This window comes from Lycorma delicatula, chromosome 1, assembly GCF_047948215.1.
Source record: "Lycorma delicatula isolate Av1 chromosome 1, ASM4794821v1, whole genome shotgun sequence".
NCBI lineage: Eukaryota > Metazoa > Arthropoda > Insecta > Hemiptera > Fulgoridae > Lycorma > Lycorma delicatula.
The window spans coordinates 192,599,928-192,618,428 of NC_134455.1; the positions used below are offsets into that span (position 1 = coordinate 192,599,928).

At 28.0% G+C, this 18,501-nt stretch overlaps 1 protein-coding gene across 1 annotated transcript in view; it reads left to right on the plus strand.

Moving 5' to 3' along the window:
• The window catches only part of LOC142317735 (ras-specific guanine nucleotide-releasing factor 1-like), a 526,102-nt gene that overhangs the window by 89,162 nt on the left and 418,439 nt on the right, over positions 1 to 18,501 (plus strand). The window contains exon 4 of the mRNA XM_075354282.1: positions 124 to 255. Coding sequence (XP_075210397.1) covers positions 124 to 255 — 132 coding nt within the window. The remainder of the gene's footprint in view (positions 1 to 123; positions 256 to 18,501) is intronic.

Sequence of the window (18,501 nt, forward strand, 5' to 3'; positions counted from 1 at the left end):
ATTTTATTCTTCCTCCAATTACAATAGCGCACTCATAATTTATTACAGTTACTCTGTCACATGTAAGAACTACAGTTTTTCATAGATTTTCTCTAACATATTTTTATATGTCCTTATTTTCAGAATTTACTATTTTATTATGAATCAGAGTCGTGTAACAGACCATCCGGTGTTCTTTTACTTGAAGGATGTTATTGTGAAAGGCTAATTACCACAGGCAGCGCCAGTAAGAATAAAGATACGCTTGATAAGCAGGTAAGATTTCAAATTATTTAATATAGAAATTTTAAATAATTACTTATTTGTTATTCAAAATAATTTTTAATGAATGAAAATTATATTTTAAATACGTATCAACATTATATTTTTAGCTTGTACAAACTTTGCATGAAAGTGAGTACAAATACTTGCATCGATTTACCTTACTTTTTGTCAGTTCGCTTTACTTTCTGCTCATCACCTTTACTCATATTGAGCTGGTGGAAACAATTAAAACATTGGTAAATTACGCTGTTGGAGAATTAGACGCAAATTAAACGTGAACAATAATAAATAATCAAGACCTACCGTAGAATAAGTTTTAAAATCAAATAAAAGTCGTTCGATTTGAAAGTTCAAATAACTAGCTCAAATAAGGTTAGAATATAGTATCGAAAACTTACTTTGCGAAAAGTAGTCGTTTTTAGCTTAAGAAAAACCTTGAATTTGGTTTTATCTCTGGAAATTTATTTTTTAAAGTAATTGAGAGTTCGGTATCATGATAACAGGAGAGCGGCACCGCTTAGAATAATTCGAGTTGGAGCTTCGAGAAGTTTAGTGCTATATTTAATGGATATATTCTATCTACAGCTATCTCATCTGAACTTTCTTCAATGAAAAATCCAGTTCTCTTGAAAACCAACTTAATACTGATTTGAAGAGTTCGTAACTTTTTTACGTAGTGTATATTTATCGTAATAATCACTTTGTAATTCATTATAATATTTCAATTTATAATACCGTTACAATAAAGTAACAAAAATACGATGATAATGATGATTGGTTTTTTACTTGCAGGATCATTTTCTGCATCTAGTTATTGCCCACATTACATACAAATCTGAACATTTTTTATTACCTTGCTTTGAAAGACGAAAGCAAGGTAATAAGTGAGATGAAACAAACCTCAGCTACAGCAACTGTTCGAAATTCCCCTCCTTCTCTGTGTACACAGCACTTTGTCCGAGGAAAAATATTTTCGTGACCACCGGCTTTCCATATCATTGCAGGATCATTTCGTATAAATTCAACAACATTTTGTATTTTAATGAGTAATTCTTCTTTGGTATTAACTTTTTGTTAGTATACTATCGTTTTGATAAGGCTCCAAATGAAGTAATCTAGTGGCGTTAAGTCAGGAGATCGTAGTGGCCAATTCAACGGTTCACCACGTCCAACCCAGTTTAAGAAATTAACATTCAAGTTATTTTTACCTAGTAAAGAAAAATGTGGTGGAAAATCATTTGCAATCTAGTTTGCAAAGGTACATCCTCCAAAAAAACCGGTAATTATTTTTCAAGAAATGAACGTATGCTTCCCCATAAGGTTTTAACAAATGGTCCCAGAATTTTCCCTAAATAATTCCACACCAATTATTAATGTGAAATCTATGATGGAAACTAGTTTCCACAATACCATTGGATTGTCTTTGCTCGTGCTACAATTATATAACCAGATATGGAACGATGGAATGTACCCGCGGCAGTGGAAAAAAGCAACTATTCTTTCAATTAATTTCTCAAACATGATACCGCTGATATTTTAAATAAATTAATTAAAAATTAATATAATCATCCTTACCAGAACTTTATACGTTCCCTAAATCTTTCAGCTTACTTGGAAGCCATCATTAGGAGTTAAAATTAATGCATTAAAGTCAAGGTTTAAAAATATAGTTAAAAATTAAAAATAGTCGTGACTGTTTCGGTCTTACTAGTATACTCTAGGAATATACATATACTCTGGCGGATTAAAATGAAATGTAACAAAACCATGTTATCAAAGAGATAATTATTAGATTAAATTATTACTTCTTTAATATTTATGTTTAGTATATTTTTAAATAATATATCGTCTTTAAAAAATCTTTGTTCATTTATCAAATTTTTATTATTACAATGTATACGATATTTTTCCAAATTAGAAGTATTATAATATTTGTAAGAAATATCTAAGATTTTCATTAAATTATTATGATCATATGTATGATCGTAATCTATGCTTGGCAAAGTTAGAGTTTACTGGTTTATTATTTTTTATGCTATTTATATGATCCTTAGCATATGTGGAAAATTTGCGATTGGTCATACCCACGTATGTCTAGTCGCAATCATCACAAACATGATTATACTCCTTGTTTGGAATAGGATTTATTTAATATTTTAATACTGCATATATAATAGGCCATTTTCCTTAATGGTGACGTTTATTGAAATAAACGCAATTAGTTTTATATTATTTCCAATATTGCTCAAATTAATATCGTGTATAAAATTGTCATGGATTGAAATTTAATAATAAATTAATTATAAAATAAACTTTTATTAGTAATTTTTCAGTTTACAATAATCCTCTTAGTATTTTATAAAATCCTATAAGCATTTTTAAAGATAAATGTCATGTAACGAAAAACAATTTCGTTTACTATTTGGATTAGTTTTAGTTTTTGTAATTTTCGTTAGCCCTGTAAAATCGTTGTTCCAATCCGTTCGTCCGCTTCTATATTTATGCATGCACATATTTTGTAGCTGCTGAAAATAAAAATACACCTTAAATCCAGTAATTATACTAATATTTGCAGGACATATGTCTTCATGGTAGTCCTAAATAGTGCCATGCTGAGACTTGGAATTTGTAATTTGGATTTGAGAATACTGTCTCTATCCTTTAAAATTTATAAAGGGCTCATGTTAAAAACATGGTTGATTTTATATTTTTTAAATTTTAAAAATTTATCAAAAGTATAAAAGTATTAAATTTTAAAATTACATACCAACAAACAAGGCAAAATCGTTTTTTTATAAATCTTTTTTCTAATATTTTAAATACGAATAATTGAAATTTTAGTGCCTTGTATAATGGAGTCAAACAAACGGCAAAAAAGAAAGTACGAAAAAAGAACAAGAGAAATCAAGAGTACTTAACTATAAGAGCGAAAGCTTTTTTGAACATAAGTAGCTTTATGTCTTATATTACAATCCTTTCTAAATTTTTTTGTTTCTCTTTTATCAAAGTAGATTATTTTTCTGGGTAAACTCACTATTTCATACCCCCTTTATCTATCTTTTCCAGTATCTTCTAAGAATCAATAAATCTAAGAATCAAGACTATTGTGTGTTATTTAATGTTTACGAAATTGTGTATTTATTGTGAATTTAATCTATTGTCTTTGTTTATTTGTTGATTCTTTAATGCATCTTTGAGTTTTATCTACTGTATGAAAAAACGTATATTATTTTGAATTTAAAGTATTGATGGCGTCGAATGTAGTCCTCTCTGGAGCGGTATATATTAATTAACGGGCAATTTTCCTATAAATACAATTGTGTTCGCATAAATAAATAAATAATTTTAAAGCGAAAAAAGAGCAACTGCCTGGGTTTCGAAAAATAAAAATTATCTAACTGCAGGCTTGATAATAAATTTATCTGTAGATGTCTAAGACGTCAGGGGATTCCCCATAGCAGCTGTCAATCATTCATAATTAGTTTTTTTTACATATGTATTGGCTTAGTTAGATATTACAATAGCATTGATCTTAGTTCTCTATTTAATGTAAATTACAGTTTTATTCGTGCATGTGCAACAGCACATTTAATAACATGAACTCAATATTATACAATACTTTCTTCATTTATTATATAGACGTTATGAATTGTAAACGTATTAGGTTTAGAGAATGATTATGATTCCGCTAAAAAACTAACTAGATTAGGTATCTGTGACGCGAATTCTTTCATAATTTTAGAAAAGGCGCTTAAAAAAAAATTAATCACATATTTCAAAAATGTAGACGAAACAAATAAAGATATTTATTTATTTTTTAACAGTACAAGAAATTGCATTTTTAATATTTTAAAATTACATGTAACAACGGATGCTGTAAAATTTAATTTATTAGTGGAATGTACATATGAAAAAAGTCGGGGTGACAGTCAAGACATTGCTTTTAAATTTAAAAGTAATTCCATAAATAATTATAATAATTTAGATCAAGTTATGGACGAAGCGTTTGAAAAACTATTAGCTATATATAGATTTACCCAGTGAAATAAAGAAAAGAAAGGCTATTAATTTTAAAAATTATGATGCTTTCTGCTTTAAATAGACTATTTTATCAAAACATGCAACCGGTAATAATTCACAAAGCTTAGATACACGTTATACTGTTGATTTACAAGACAGATATGACTTTAGCATGTTAACTTTTCCAGTCAAAATAGAAGATATTAAAAAATTTGAATCCACCAACAATGTTTGTATAAATGTATACACGCTAACAGATGATGATGATGAGATTAGACCTTTAAAACTTTGTGTAATTGAAAAACCAAACCATTTCGATTTATGAATACATTATCTAATTATATTCATCTTGATGTCGAACATCAATACCGCGTGTAAATTCTACATCATGATAACTATGCCCGTTAGACATTCTTTCCAAATAAAATTATAAACATCTGTAGATTGATTAATTTCATTCAAATATGATGGTGTTAGATTATTAAATCGTTGCAGTAAAAATATTTTCCCGAAACCTTCAAATGATTCACCATTTTTTGTTTTTGTAAACTCCACTTTTTCAATTCTATGTTTCCAATTGCGCTTCATTTCATTAATATTTTTATTTTTATTGCTATAATTTAAACTATTAGATTTTTCAAAAATATCATACATTTTTATATATCTATATAAAAAGTAACAACATTTTATTATTGTTAAAAAGTTTTAGTTTTATTTTTAGATTAACAAAATGAGTTTAATCGATGTATGTTACGAAAAAATTAAAGATAATTATTCGTACGGTATATTCGGGGATTTCTGATTATACTATACAAATACTGATTATAGATACAAATACGGGTTTTTTAAACGCTTCAAAGTTATGTCAAAATGGTGGGAAACGCTTTGAACCAATAGTTGATCCTATTCAAGAAATTAATGAAAAACTAGATAAACCAAAACTAAAGTCCCTACCACCATCATTACCTACATCTCGCAATTTGAGCGATAAATTGACAGTTCATCAAATTGATGTTGATAGAGCAAATCAAGATTTTAGTGATAGATTGTTGACCCAGTTAGAAAGACATCAAAAAAGATGTGAACAACAAAGTTTGTTGGCGCAAGATTCAGATCATGAAGCAGAAGAAGCTTCTTCAACAATGTTATCTCAACAAACAACATTACCATCTGAACAAACTCAATCTGCATATGAAGGTGAAGAACCCCTTAAATTTACAAAATACACAGATATTTTAGTAGACACTATATTTTCTGAAACACAAAATGAAGATGTTATAAAACCATATTTAGAAAAGTTAAAAACAGCCCCAAAAGTATCATTGGATCATGCATATGGTGTGAAATATGATAGAAATACAAACACAAGCATTTTATGTAATACTAAAATTGAATTTATAAACGGTTAAATTCATTTAGATAATGCTTGGTATATTGCAACGTCTGGTATTTTAAAGTTAATTTATAAAAATCCAGACCTAAAAAAAGTTCACACAAAAGATATGCAAACTTATAGTGAAGTGTTGAAACAAACTGGTGCGCACTTGACAGATGCCGGCACCATAAAAACGAATAAATCTTTTAAATAAAATGATTAGAAAGCTCTTTTCTCCAAAACGACCAGATAGATCTGTTTCACCATATAAAACTCCATCCAGATCTTTTAACGGTAGCGGACTACTACATGCTCAATTTAATTATAATTCAGTCTATTTACATTGGGATGATCCAAACGAATTGGTAGATAGATTGTATATACTTGCAGGTGAATATGACGTTGGAAACAAGATCGTTTCGAATGAAATCATATCCATAATTAAAGAATTGAAAGACGTTTTATTTAAATAGTTTATTTATTTTTAATTTACCGTTCTGTATATGTAGAAATGTCACGATGAAGATTAGATCGTAAAGGGCAATACGGAAAGAGGAAAAAAGGTTCTGCAGCTGTAGGTTTATCCTTGACAAATGATGGCTACTATGATATAAAAAATCGTAGGTTTTGCAATGTATCTGATCCGATTGATGACGATGACGCGTTAAATTTTAAACGGGCTAAACAAATGTTTAATAAATACATAACCGTTCTCTACGAACAGTTTGTCGGTCTCGATAGATTGAATGACTACATACATAAGCATATACAGGCTGAAATATTGAACTTGGTTGAACGAAATATAAAGTTTATGAAAGATGCAATCCCATCGCCTAAAACAAATTTTATAATTTATGTAGATGATGGATTAAATAGCCGCGTTACTGAAGATCTCTTGAAAGGTACCTTCACGACATATGTAGAAAATAAAATGTCAGAGATTAAATTTATGGTTGCAGAATTGGAAAACGAAATGCCAAAATTAAAAGTAATTCGTAAAACATAGTGTATTTAGTATAATTAAAGAAGAAATAATCTGTTTTTTCGATAAATTTATTATATATATTTTTTGGTTTATATGAAATATTTTGGTTCCTGGAATTCGAGGTACCTAAATTTAAATACATTTAAAAAAAATTATTTTTCGTTTACGTTATAGTGATTATTTATTGCATCAACGATTCTTTAATGTGTCTTTTAAAAGCCGCCGCTCGTATCCGAGCGTCGGCTTTTTCAATGAGAAATCCATTTATTCTTTATTTTATAGCTGCCCCTGCTTGATCTCAACACTGTATCTATAGAATTTTGTGATGGCAAAAAGACCAGCAGATAACATTCAAATATTTCGTTTATGCTTTAGTGATTATTTATTGTATCAGTTATCTCATTGGCTGGAATTCCAGCCGATGAAATAAATGGGTACGTTGAAGAATCATTAACACTAAACACATTCATCATTCGACGCTACAAATACATTAAATTCAGAATAATGCACGTTTTCGCATACAATAAATAAAACCAAAAAATACATTAAAGAATTAACAAATAAACAATGACAATACATTAAATTCACAAAAAATACATAGTTTTGCATACATTAAATAACACACAATAGATACTCCCTCCTTTAATGTACATTGTGTTTGTACTAGAACCGTCCCTTTTTATCTACTACTGGTACAACTATTTTATATAAACAACGATTCATGAGAAAGAACCTATTCTAGAATACATATGTCTCATATAGTATAACTTATAAATATGTATGAGATTTTTATGTGTGTGTGTGCTTGTATACATAAAAATTATTAAATTTATTTATTCTAATAATAAATGAATTCAATTTAGTTTACTAATGCAAACAAAATACGTAAAAATGTTACTTTTGTTTAAAAAAATACAATGCTGATAGAGAAGAAATTAGCAAACTATTATTAACGAGTATGATAAGTATTAGTGGAGATCCAAGTTTCATTTAAAATCGATTAAAAAAATCAATTGTATTATTGGAAAAACTCTAATTTTGTGATATTTGATATCCAGACAATTTTCACATTCATGTTGAAACACTTTGCAAGAAGTAAGCTCTATTCCACTGAAAAAAGAATTGAACTTCCATCTTTGACCACTTCCCTTATTCAGAGTGATCGTAAAGTCATGCAATCCAATTTTTTTTTTGCATTGTAGGAATGACAGTTACATTTTAAAAAGGGTAATTTTTTCGGTGACAGATTAGTGTATGGTAGCACTGCTAGATCACGCCTCCGGGCAACAGTGGACGTGGCACAAACAGTTTTTTTAGTCCGAGCAGCAATGTCTTTTACGCAAGAACAACGCATCTTTATTGTTGTGAGTTAGTGCGAATCGAAATCGTACGCGAAGTGTCAAGAAGATTTTATTAAGCGGTTTTTCAGATGCTAATGTGCCAAAAAAATCCACTATTTTTCGTTTATTTAATCGTTTTCGGGATATTGGTAGAGTGCATGACCGTAAGCGTACCGGCCGTCCAACTGTTTTAACTGACGACAGTCTGCAGACGATAAATGAACTTCTAAATAAAGACTTAAATAAAATAAAAATAAAATAAATAAATAAATAAAATTAATAAATGAACACTTCTTAGTTCTCAAAAAAAATCTCTTCGAAAACTTTCTGATCAGATTGGGCTATCTTACCAAAGCGTTCATAAGGCTACTAAAGTTCTAAAATTACATCCGTTCCGGATTAACGTAAGTCATCAGCTCCAGGAATCAGGTAAGGAGAAACAAATGCAGTATTGTCGGTGGTTTAAAAGTTTCATTCGAAATGACATACCTGTTCTAGACATAGTTCTTTTCAGCGATAAAACTTTTTTCATCTTAGCGGATATGTTAATAGTCAAAATTACAGAATACGGTCTTTAGAGAACCCTCATGTGCTCATGAACAGCCATTACTTCGCAAAAGATTGGGGTGTTGTGTGATGTATCTCATCAGAGAATTGTCGGGCCTATCTTTTTTCGGAGACCATCACAGTCGAACGGTATCAAGAAACAATCATGCAGTTTGTAGCTTTGCTGCATGCTGATGAACGTGATTGCTGGCTACAACAAGACGGACCAACTGCACACACGGCAAACAGTAGCATGCAATTTTTTCGGAATTTCTTCGATGACCGGATAACTTCTCGTGGTCTATGGCCTCCTCGTTCACTGGACCTGAGTCCTCCCGATTTTTATTTGGGGGGGGGGGGGGTTGAAAGATAATGTGTGCTCAAACAACCTGCATATACTTGATGAACAAAATATAGAGGACTGTATACCAAATATCACTGCTGCTGTATTGAAAAATATCGCATACAATGTAAGAAAACGCGTTGATGCATGTATTGAAAATCATGGTGGACATTTCCAGCACTTAATATAAACTTGTAAGTAATATTTTTGTAAATGTTAATATTATTTTGTAAATTAATAAAATAAAATTATAAAAAGGCTTTTTAAACAACAATATGTTGTCATTTGGGTTGCGCGACTTTACGATCATCCGTTATATGGAGCAATGAAAATCCCTTTTAAAATAATATGGTCACTTATATTTGGACATTTCTACCTTAAACCTCTGGTATTTTTCATTTCGTATAAATCTTTCGCCTTTCTGCCTAAAAAATAAGAATAGATTCTAATTTTTAGCTTTTACAAAAAAAAAAAAAATTGATCAGTCCTATTTTAATTTGAAGAGGTAGTAACGGATTTTTTCTGATTTAAATAAAGGCTCGTGAATAACTATTTTTCTGCTTGGAGAAATGAACATATTTCATTTCTTTATGACGTTGATTCCTATTTTTCTCTTCAATTCAAAAATGGCAGCTACTTTTGTATACAATTCTTTACAATTTTTCTGTTATCTTACTTATTATAAATTCATAAATAGAGAAAATCTATTATACTCGTACTTCATTTCTACTTATTTCGGGCCACCCTGGAACTTAGAGGTCAGGGGGAAAACTGGCCGCTCATAAACGGCGAGTCAATGTGGCGTGAGCCGCATTGTCGGACCGTGTGGGAGTTCCTCGATGAGGTTGCGATGTTCAACCGTCATCGGTAGTTTAATTTTAATGGAGATTTACTGATTCCTGTGGCGTGTCGGTGGAAAACCTTCCTGGAATTAATGGCTGCCATCAGCCAATAAAGCTCCAAGCGCTTTAAATGGTGGACAGACACTAGCTGGCAAACAGCGACCGAGGCGTGGCGGTTTAAATTACCGTCTTTTATTTGTTTGTAACTTCTATAGTTTTAATTGTAACAAGGGGTGCGCCTCCCCGATTTAGTTTTAATGTGACAAGTGAGCGGTAGGGACACATAGGCGGGTGCTGTATGGCGCTCAGCTTAACCGCTCACGCAAGATAGGAGCTCATTAGGAGCAATTAGGTAAACGAGGTCGCAAATCTGTTTCGAGGCTCAGTAGCCGTTTCTTGGCACGGTACATTTGGTCTATGCTCTAGGGCGACCGAATGGGGTGGTGGCGGGAGAAATTCCAGCTAACCAACAATACTCGTACTTCTAAAAGTAATAATTAAGCACATAGCTTAGTGTGTGTTGACATGTGTGACGACGTGTACTCATACGAATGTAACAAATGTGTTCAGGCATATTTCAGTAAGAGGAACATAATGAACAGCAATGAAATGCTCCTTATTAATTATCTATAAAAAACAATTTAAGAATGAGTACACAAATTTAAAAAAATAAATACAAAACCTAATAATATGAAATCATTTATGACAATAATTCTAAGTTTATTATTATACATTTTCAGGTTTTAAACTTTATAACTCTTTTAAAAGGAAGTGAAATCGAACTAGTCAAAAAGTGAAATTTATTTTTATTACCATTATTAATAACCGTGTTTTATAATCAATTGCAGAAGGAAGAAACTTGTAGTAGAATGTTTAAAAAATAATTTGGTGGTCAACATTTTGAAAATCAGGGTTTTCTTAATTCTATAATAGTTAGTTTTTTAGAGGTTAAAGATGTAAAAGAGAGCTTGAATATAGCTAACGATATAGAATGTAGTAAGTAAATGCAAATAAAATACAGATAAATGATTTGTAGAGGAGAGAAAAATTGGAAAATAGTATTACACCAGTGAATAATAGCATAAAAGCAATAATAATTTATTCTTCTGTAATGAAGCAAAAATTATTTACAAGTTTATGTAAGAAAATATTAATAACTAATTATAAATTTAGCAGAGCTAATATCTCGCTGTACTAAAACATTTTCTTATGTTTTAAGCTGATGAAATTTTGTGAATAAAGTTCATCAAAAAAGTTTTACTGGTTCATATTTACAATTTGTAATCTTGCCTGTATTTGCTAAATCACCTGTTGACTAAATTAATACTTAATTATTTTACTAACTGATACTGCACCTGTGGCTCAGTGAGTTTGCTTGATAATGGAGCTGTGATGAAACCTTTTTAATCAATCTACTGTACTGTCCTTTGCTATTAATTTTGAATCTCAGGAATTAATTAAACTCACTTTAATTACTAATATTATTATTTCTATTTCATAAAATTGATTAACAGAAATAGATAATTTCTAATGATTATAATTAATTTAGTTTTTTGCTTTAATTACAATTTAAAGTTATAATTAATTTCGTATTATCAAAAATGAGGCCTGCGCATAAATATAAAAATTACAAGGTAATTTGATTATACTTTTCAATAGATCAATGAAATTATATATGTAAAATGATCTTTTTTCTACTGTCTGTAAGACTAAAAACATTTTAGAATTACTGGTAAGAATTTACTACATTTGACTGGTACAGTAGACCGATTTTACATTGCCCTCAGTTATTTCTTTTATTTGAAAGAAAATATTATTATTGAAGTCACTTGAACTTAGTGAGTATATCACACAGATCGGTAAATTTATGTATTATTTTCTATTTAATGTTAGTAATTATTTATTACTGGGTAATATAAATTTTACCAGTCTCCCGCAAAGTAAAGAAAAATAAAATTAATTTCTCTTTGGTTTTATATATATACATATACAAAATGGTGTCCCACGAGAAACCCGACATACTTCACAGATGTATTCCTCTCATCAAAATAGTGAAAAAAGATCACATAAACAACAGCTCTGGAGACGCTTCGTTAGGGAGTTACGGCTAGCGAAACATTTCGCCCGGAATTCAACTCTCCAGTTGAAATGAAGTCGTACTGAAAATTTTTGGGCGTTAACTAAAGGGCGAATTAGTGGGTTCCCATATTTTTGACCTAAAAGATTGAATAAAATAGATTCCAGAACTGTATCTTCAGTAGTTTTCATAAGATCCGAAATAAAAATGAAAATTTTGTTGTCTGGAAACCGTTCTTTTAGGTTTGCAATACAATAACTTCATTAAATAACAAATAAATGCGTAAAAATTTACAACAAAGCTCGTGGAGAATTTAATTTTAAAAATAGTGACTTAAATTAGCCTAATAAATATCAAATAAACGTTTTGAAAAATCAAATTTTACTGAAGAAGAACAAAAAATAAATGAAATGAATTACTTCGGACATTTTTGTAATCCATTAATTTGTTTAAAGAAGACAGTGAATAATAAAAAAATACAGTATAGCATTTAGTGTTAATTAAATACAATACAGTTTTAAAACATTCCACTAAAACAGGATTTCAAGAGTACACTGTATCAACTGAAGTTCTCTAAGTTTATTGAAAACCTTTTGTTGAAAACTTCAGGTTTCTTTTTAGAAAAAAAATTTGAATCGAAGTTATTGTACAGATATTCAACCATTAACTTATTGTTAATCAAGCTAACTTATTAATTAACTATCAAGGAGATCATTTTGAATAGTATCTCTTAAGATATCAAAAATAGATTTAAAAAAAAAAAACAAAATTAAAGACAATAATTTTGTATTTAAATACTTAATTAAAGTCAAATAATTTATTATTTGTTTTGTTTCTTCTTCAGTAAAATTTTATTTTTTAAAATGTTTATTAAATTTTTATTTTTTTAAATTATCTACAAGTTTTTTGAATAAAGTTTACGCATTTATGTGTCATTAATTGAAGTTATTGTATTGCAAACCTAAAAAAAAAAACTGTTTTCGGACAACAAATTTTTCATTTTTATTTCGGATCTCATGAAAACTACTGGAGATACAGTTGAATGATACAGCTGAAACCTATTTTATTCAATCTCTCAGGTCAAATATATGGGAAACCATTAATTTCGCTCCTCAGTTAACGTCCTAAAAATGTCGGTACGACTCGATTTCAACGATGGAGCTGAATTCCGGGTGAAATGTTTCGCTAGCCGTAACTCGCTAGCTAAGCGTCTCCATCTCTATGGTTATGTGAACTTTTTTCATTATTTTGATGAAAGGAATACACCTGTAAAGTATGTCGGTCTCTTCGTCGGACATTCTAGTATATAAGTACTAAATCATGCAAAAAAATATAAAAATTACCCTTAATCTAATAAACTAATAAAGTCGTAGCTAGTTGGTACAATGTCACAAAAAAGAATATTTTAGTGAAATTATGAAGTACTATATTTTCAGTAAAATAAAATAAATTATTATTTATTCTTCATTAATATTTTTGTAACAAAGGAGTTGACAATAGCGACTATTAAGTAAATGAATACCATGTTTAATTTAAAAATTAGTTAAATCATATTCATAAATACAGAATAATATAATGACATTGAACGATTATATTGCGGATTATAAGTTATGGCTTTTCCTTATTACATTCTACCTATATAATCACAAAATAACTTTACCGTTTCAGTTTAACTAAAAGAAAGTTATTTTGTTTAAAAAAAAATAGTCATGATTTATTGTGTAATTTGTTCTTTTTGGTATTTTTAAATTTATATGAGATTATAGGGTGCTGTCATAGAAAAAGAACCTTTTTTAAAATCATCCTATATTTACCAAAAAGCTTCATATAATATTTTGTTTAGATAAACAATGGTATGATTGGAGAAACATTTCCTGTTTGAATTATTTTCAGTGTTACTAACATTATTTGCACGCTGAATTTTCATCTAGTTTTGAACTCACAGTAGCTCGTTTTATACAAATATTTGCAATAATTGGTGCAAATATTTGTATAAGACAATCTCACGGGAGTATGTGAATATATATGTCCGTATTTTTACTGTTAATCAATGTTATTTACTATTTATCAGTATAAATGATACATCTAGTATTAATATAATATATGAATGTTATTTAATTATAATAATTATAGAAATTTTCAGAAATAAAAACTGAAAAACTTAACAAAATTTAACAGAAATCATGTGAAAATTAGGCTTAATTTTTAGTACAAAACAATTCCATCAATCCTACACGATTAAGATTTTATGTGCTGTGCTATATAACTCTAACTTATATATACAATCGAAATGCTAATTAAATCGGTACCATATAATACACTGTGTATTATGTAACTGGAACATAAATATTATTGTACAGTTGCTATTGTACATTGCTAATGAAATTTAGGAAGCTGTCATTACCGGTTAATGATAATAAAATAACTACTTGAATACATATTATAATTACATGGAATAATTAACGATTATAATAATCGTCTATTAATATACATTTATCAAGACAAATATTTTATCAAAATGCATGTTAGCAGCAGAATAATTAAAAAATTAATTCAAATTACTTACTACATTGATCTCTTAAAATCTCTCTTTCATGTTCCGAGTACATTTGTAGCATACTACTAATTCATTACTCAGCGCTTTTGCATATTTTTGTAAATTATAAAACGTTACTATAATATACAGAGTAAACATACTCTCTCTACTTGTAATATAAATTATAATATTAATATAAATATAGTAGTGTTAACTACTATATTTCTGTCATTTTCAATAGACAGATCAAGACTGATACGAATTGTTAACTTTGCCTGATAAAATCGTTCAGAAAGTTTTTTACTTAGCACAAATGAAGAGATTAATAAACGCATATTCCAACTAATTGATACGTAGATTTAATAGATATATTAAGTAATGTTGGGGGCTATGCATTTGCGGGAAGCACAAGATTTAGTGGTTTTGAGGAGAAATTTTCATGATTTACAACAGTCAATCGAAGTTACATGGAATAATGACTTATAGAGTGCTGTAAACTAAGATTTTAATACAGAATAGTTGTTAAAGAGCATTGCCATCTCATTTTTAACTGGAATATACATACATTACCATTATTAACAGGCAAAAAAACATTAATACGCAGGGGCATTTGGTAAATGGTAAATATTCATCACGTAAGTCAGGGGGCTCAAATTTAAGTTTAATCCGGTAAGATATTATTTTAGTTGTATTGTTTGCTTGTGACATCTTGGAGAATTTTCCTTATTATAATAAAAAAAATAAAATAAAATAGCTGTAAATCTCTTAGTAGAGTTATTTGCTGCAAAATAGATTCTATTCTTTCAAAAGTAGCAGTTACAAAATTTGTCAAACCAAATAAAAACTAAAAAAAACATCCTGGAGTAAAGAAAAAAAAGATTAATTGGATTACTTTTTTCATAAAGAAAATTTTAAGGAAAAAAACCGAAACAAAAAAGATAATTGTTTATTCTTAGGAAACAAAATACAAATTACTGCACTACTATTTAATTTTAGCAAAAAGTTGTTTGAAAATAAAAAAATAAAAAAAAAAATTATAAAGAAAAATCAACTTTTAAAACTCGAATAAAAACTTATAATGTAAACAATACACAAAGTTATAAAGATGCACATTTATTTTCAAATTCTGCTGAGGATATTATAGAAGAAAAATTAAAAGATTACAAGGTATGAATATAAAAACGAATTTTTTTCTTCTTGTGCAATGAAAAGAGGAGAGAACAATACAAATCTGGAACATATTGTAGTCAAATTTAAAACAGAAAATGAAATTATACTTCTCTCTATTGATTTTTACGAATATTATTCTGGAGATACTAACAAAATAGCGAATGAAATGGAAGCTTTTGAAGTGAAAGAATCACAATAGATTTTAAATGAGATTTGAAGACTTGAATTATGAATTAATAAATATGTTTCCACTAAAGGATCTTTGTATAAAATTCTTTCCAAACAAATCGTTGCAAAAAGGCCATTACACGAGTAGTTGTACAAAATAGTGATGCTAAATGTTTTCTGTTGTCAATTTTAGTTGAGTTACAATCAAAAAAAAAAAAAAAAAAAGAGAAAGAGTAAAAAAATACGAACAATTCCGGGCATGAATTTAATCAAGCTTTAAAACACATTGAATACTCTCTTAAAATATCTGACACTGATAAATTTGAAAAACGATAAAATATTTTTATAAACGTTTGCTATTATAACTATTCTATACAACCTTGATTAATAACAAACAAAAAAATAAATAAAAGAAAGAAAAAATGTAAACTCCTAAATTTACATTACTTAAGTTAGATCAGCAATAATACTCTACATTAAAGAATTGTGGAGACTTACTGGTAATAAGTAACTGTTGGACATAGGAAAAGAAACACTGAAAGATTTATTAGTGTCATTTTGTAAACAAAAATATTTTAGAAATACAAGAATTGAGTAAAAATCATAGCTCTAATAAATTTGTTTTACTTGAAAATGATAATATCCTTTTTAAAAGCTTTTATTTAACTCAGTTTAGGAATAATCAAATCTTGCAACTGCTATATCTTTTGATCTATCGTATGAAAATCAATGAAATTTGGTACACTTATGTAACTTCGATGACAATACAGCACTACGGTGTCGGAATTTGATATGACCCACCCTCACATCCCCACGCGCTACAACTCCACTAAATTCATGCATTTAGTTGAAAATTTTCATTTCTCATGAACTATCGTATGAAAATGATTGAAATTTGGTACACGTATGTAACTTCGACGTGTAAAAATAAATATTTTTACTTTTTAGTCTTAATAAACAAACAAAAATTACAAAAATATATTTGATTACATATAAAAAATTATTTTTTAAAAAAGATTTTATTTAACTAATATTAATATTAACATTAATAAAAAAAGGAAACAAATTAGAAAAACCCTCTAAAAAGTAAAAAAATTGAATTAAATCAAATTGAGAATTTTAAACAAAAAAATATAATATATTAACATATATAAATATGCACTGAAAAGTAAAAAATAAATTATATAAATATCTAATAAATAACCAATAAATAAAAAATAAATAAATTTAATAATTATTAAATTTTAAAATTAAAAGTAATGAAAATATTTAGTTAAATAAAAGCGTGGCGCAGTTTTTATAACAATCTTTTCGAATAAGTATTTATAGACATTTGCTGTATTTTAAAATATATTTTTTGTTTAATGAGATTGTTTAGTATATGTATATACTTTATTTATCTGTAATAAGATAACTCAAGTTTTAATTCTTTGATAGTCCAAATTTGCACCGAGTTGACCTTTAAGGGTCCTGACCTTTAAAAATAAAAATTAAATTTAGAAATCTCGCACAAAGTTATTTCATTTTGACGGTAATCTGAAAAATTATTAATTATTATCATTATTATAATTGTAATCGTATTTATGAATTCATTAAATAAAAATTCATAATTAATTAAAATGAAACTTTTAGCGGAAAGAGTGGGTTCTATTTGGCTTAGATTACAAGCAGAATTCGAAGATTAACTTCAACTATGTGAGAACACGTACAGAGAAAGCGAGTGGGTGCATTTTCCCAGATTGTTACTTGTAGCTAGTTAGTCTCAACAGGAGAGGTTCCAGCAGACCTTTCCTCCTCTTCGGGTCGTTATTGAAAATGAAAATGAAGATTAATTGTTGTAAAAATAAATGTTGTGTTGCTTTAAATAAATTATAGAAACTGCGCCACGCTTTTATTTAACTAAATATGTTCATTACTTTTAATTTTAAAATCTAATAATTATTACACTTATTTATTTTTTATTTATTAGATGTTTATATAATTTATTTTTTAGTTTTCAGTGCATTTTTATATTTGTTAATATATTTTTTTTTTGTTTAAAATTCTCAATTTGATTTAATTCTTATTTTTTACTTTTTAAAGGGGTTTTCTAATTTGTTTCCTTTTTTCTATTAATGTTAATATTAGTTAAATAAAAGCTTTTTTAAAAAAATAATTTTTTATATGTAATAACATTTTTTTTTAGGTAATTTTTTTTGTATTTTTTTTTCAATACTGAAGCAAATTTCTAAAAATTCCTTCTGTAATATATGCAGATCTTGAAAGCCTTTTCTGAAAAACCATCACGTGTCAGAATAATAAAAAATTTAAAAAATATGTTTCATGAAGCTATATAAAAATAAGCCAATAAATTCCTGTTATTACATTACATATCCAAATGAAACTTATAAAGTGCCTATTGAACATTTTGGTAAAGATGCAACAAAACAATATTATCAAAGTCTTAAGCAAGTAACTATAAAAATTGCAGAAATTTATAATAGTAATTAACCGATGATTTCTCTTGAGAAGGATGAAATCTATAATTATACAATTTCTCAATATTGCCATATATTTATAAGAAAATTCTCTGAAATGCAGCATGTTTATAGAAAACATAAATATTTTAAAAGTCAAGTGAAAATGAAGAAATAAAAAGATATGACATACTTAAAATATTTTACTTTAAATCTAGATAATAAGGAAAATGTAACGGATCATAATCATTTTAACAGGACCTGTTTGTGCTATATATAATTCTGAATATCGAAACCCAAATTTTGTCCCTGTTTTCTATCATAATTTAGCTGGATATGATGTTTATATTTTCATTAAAGAATGTGGTACTGATGAAAA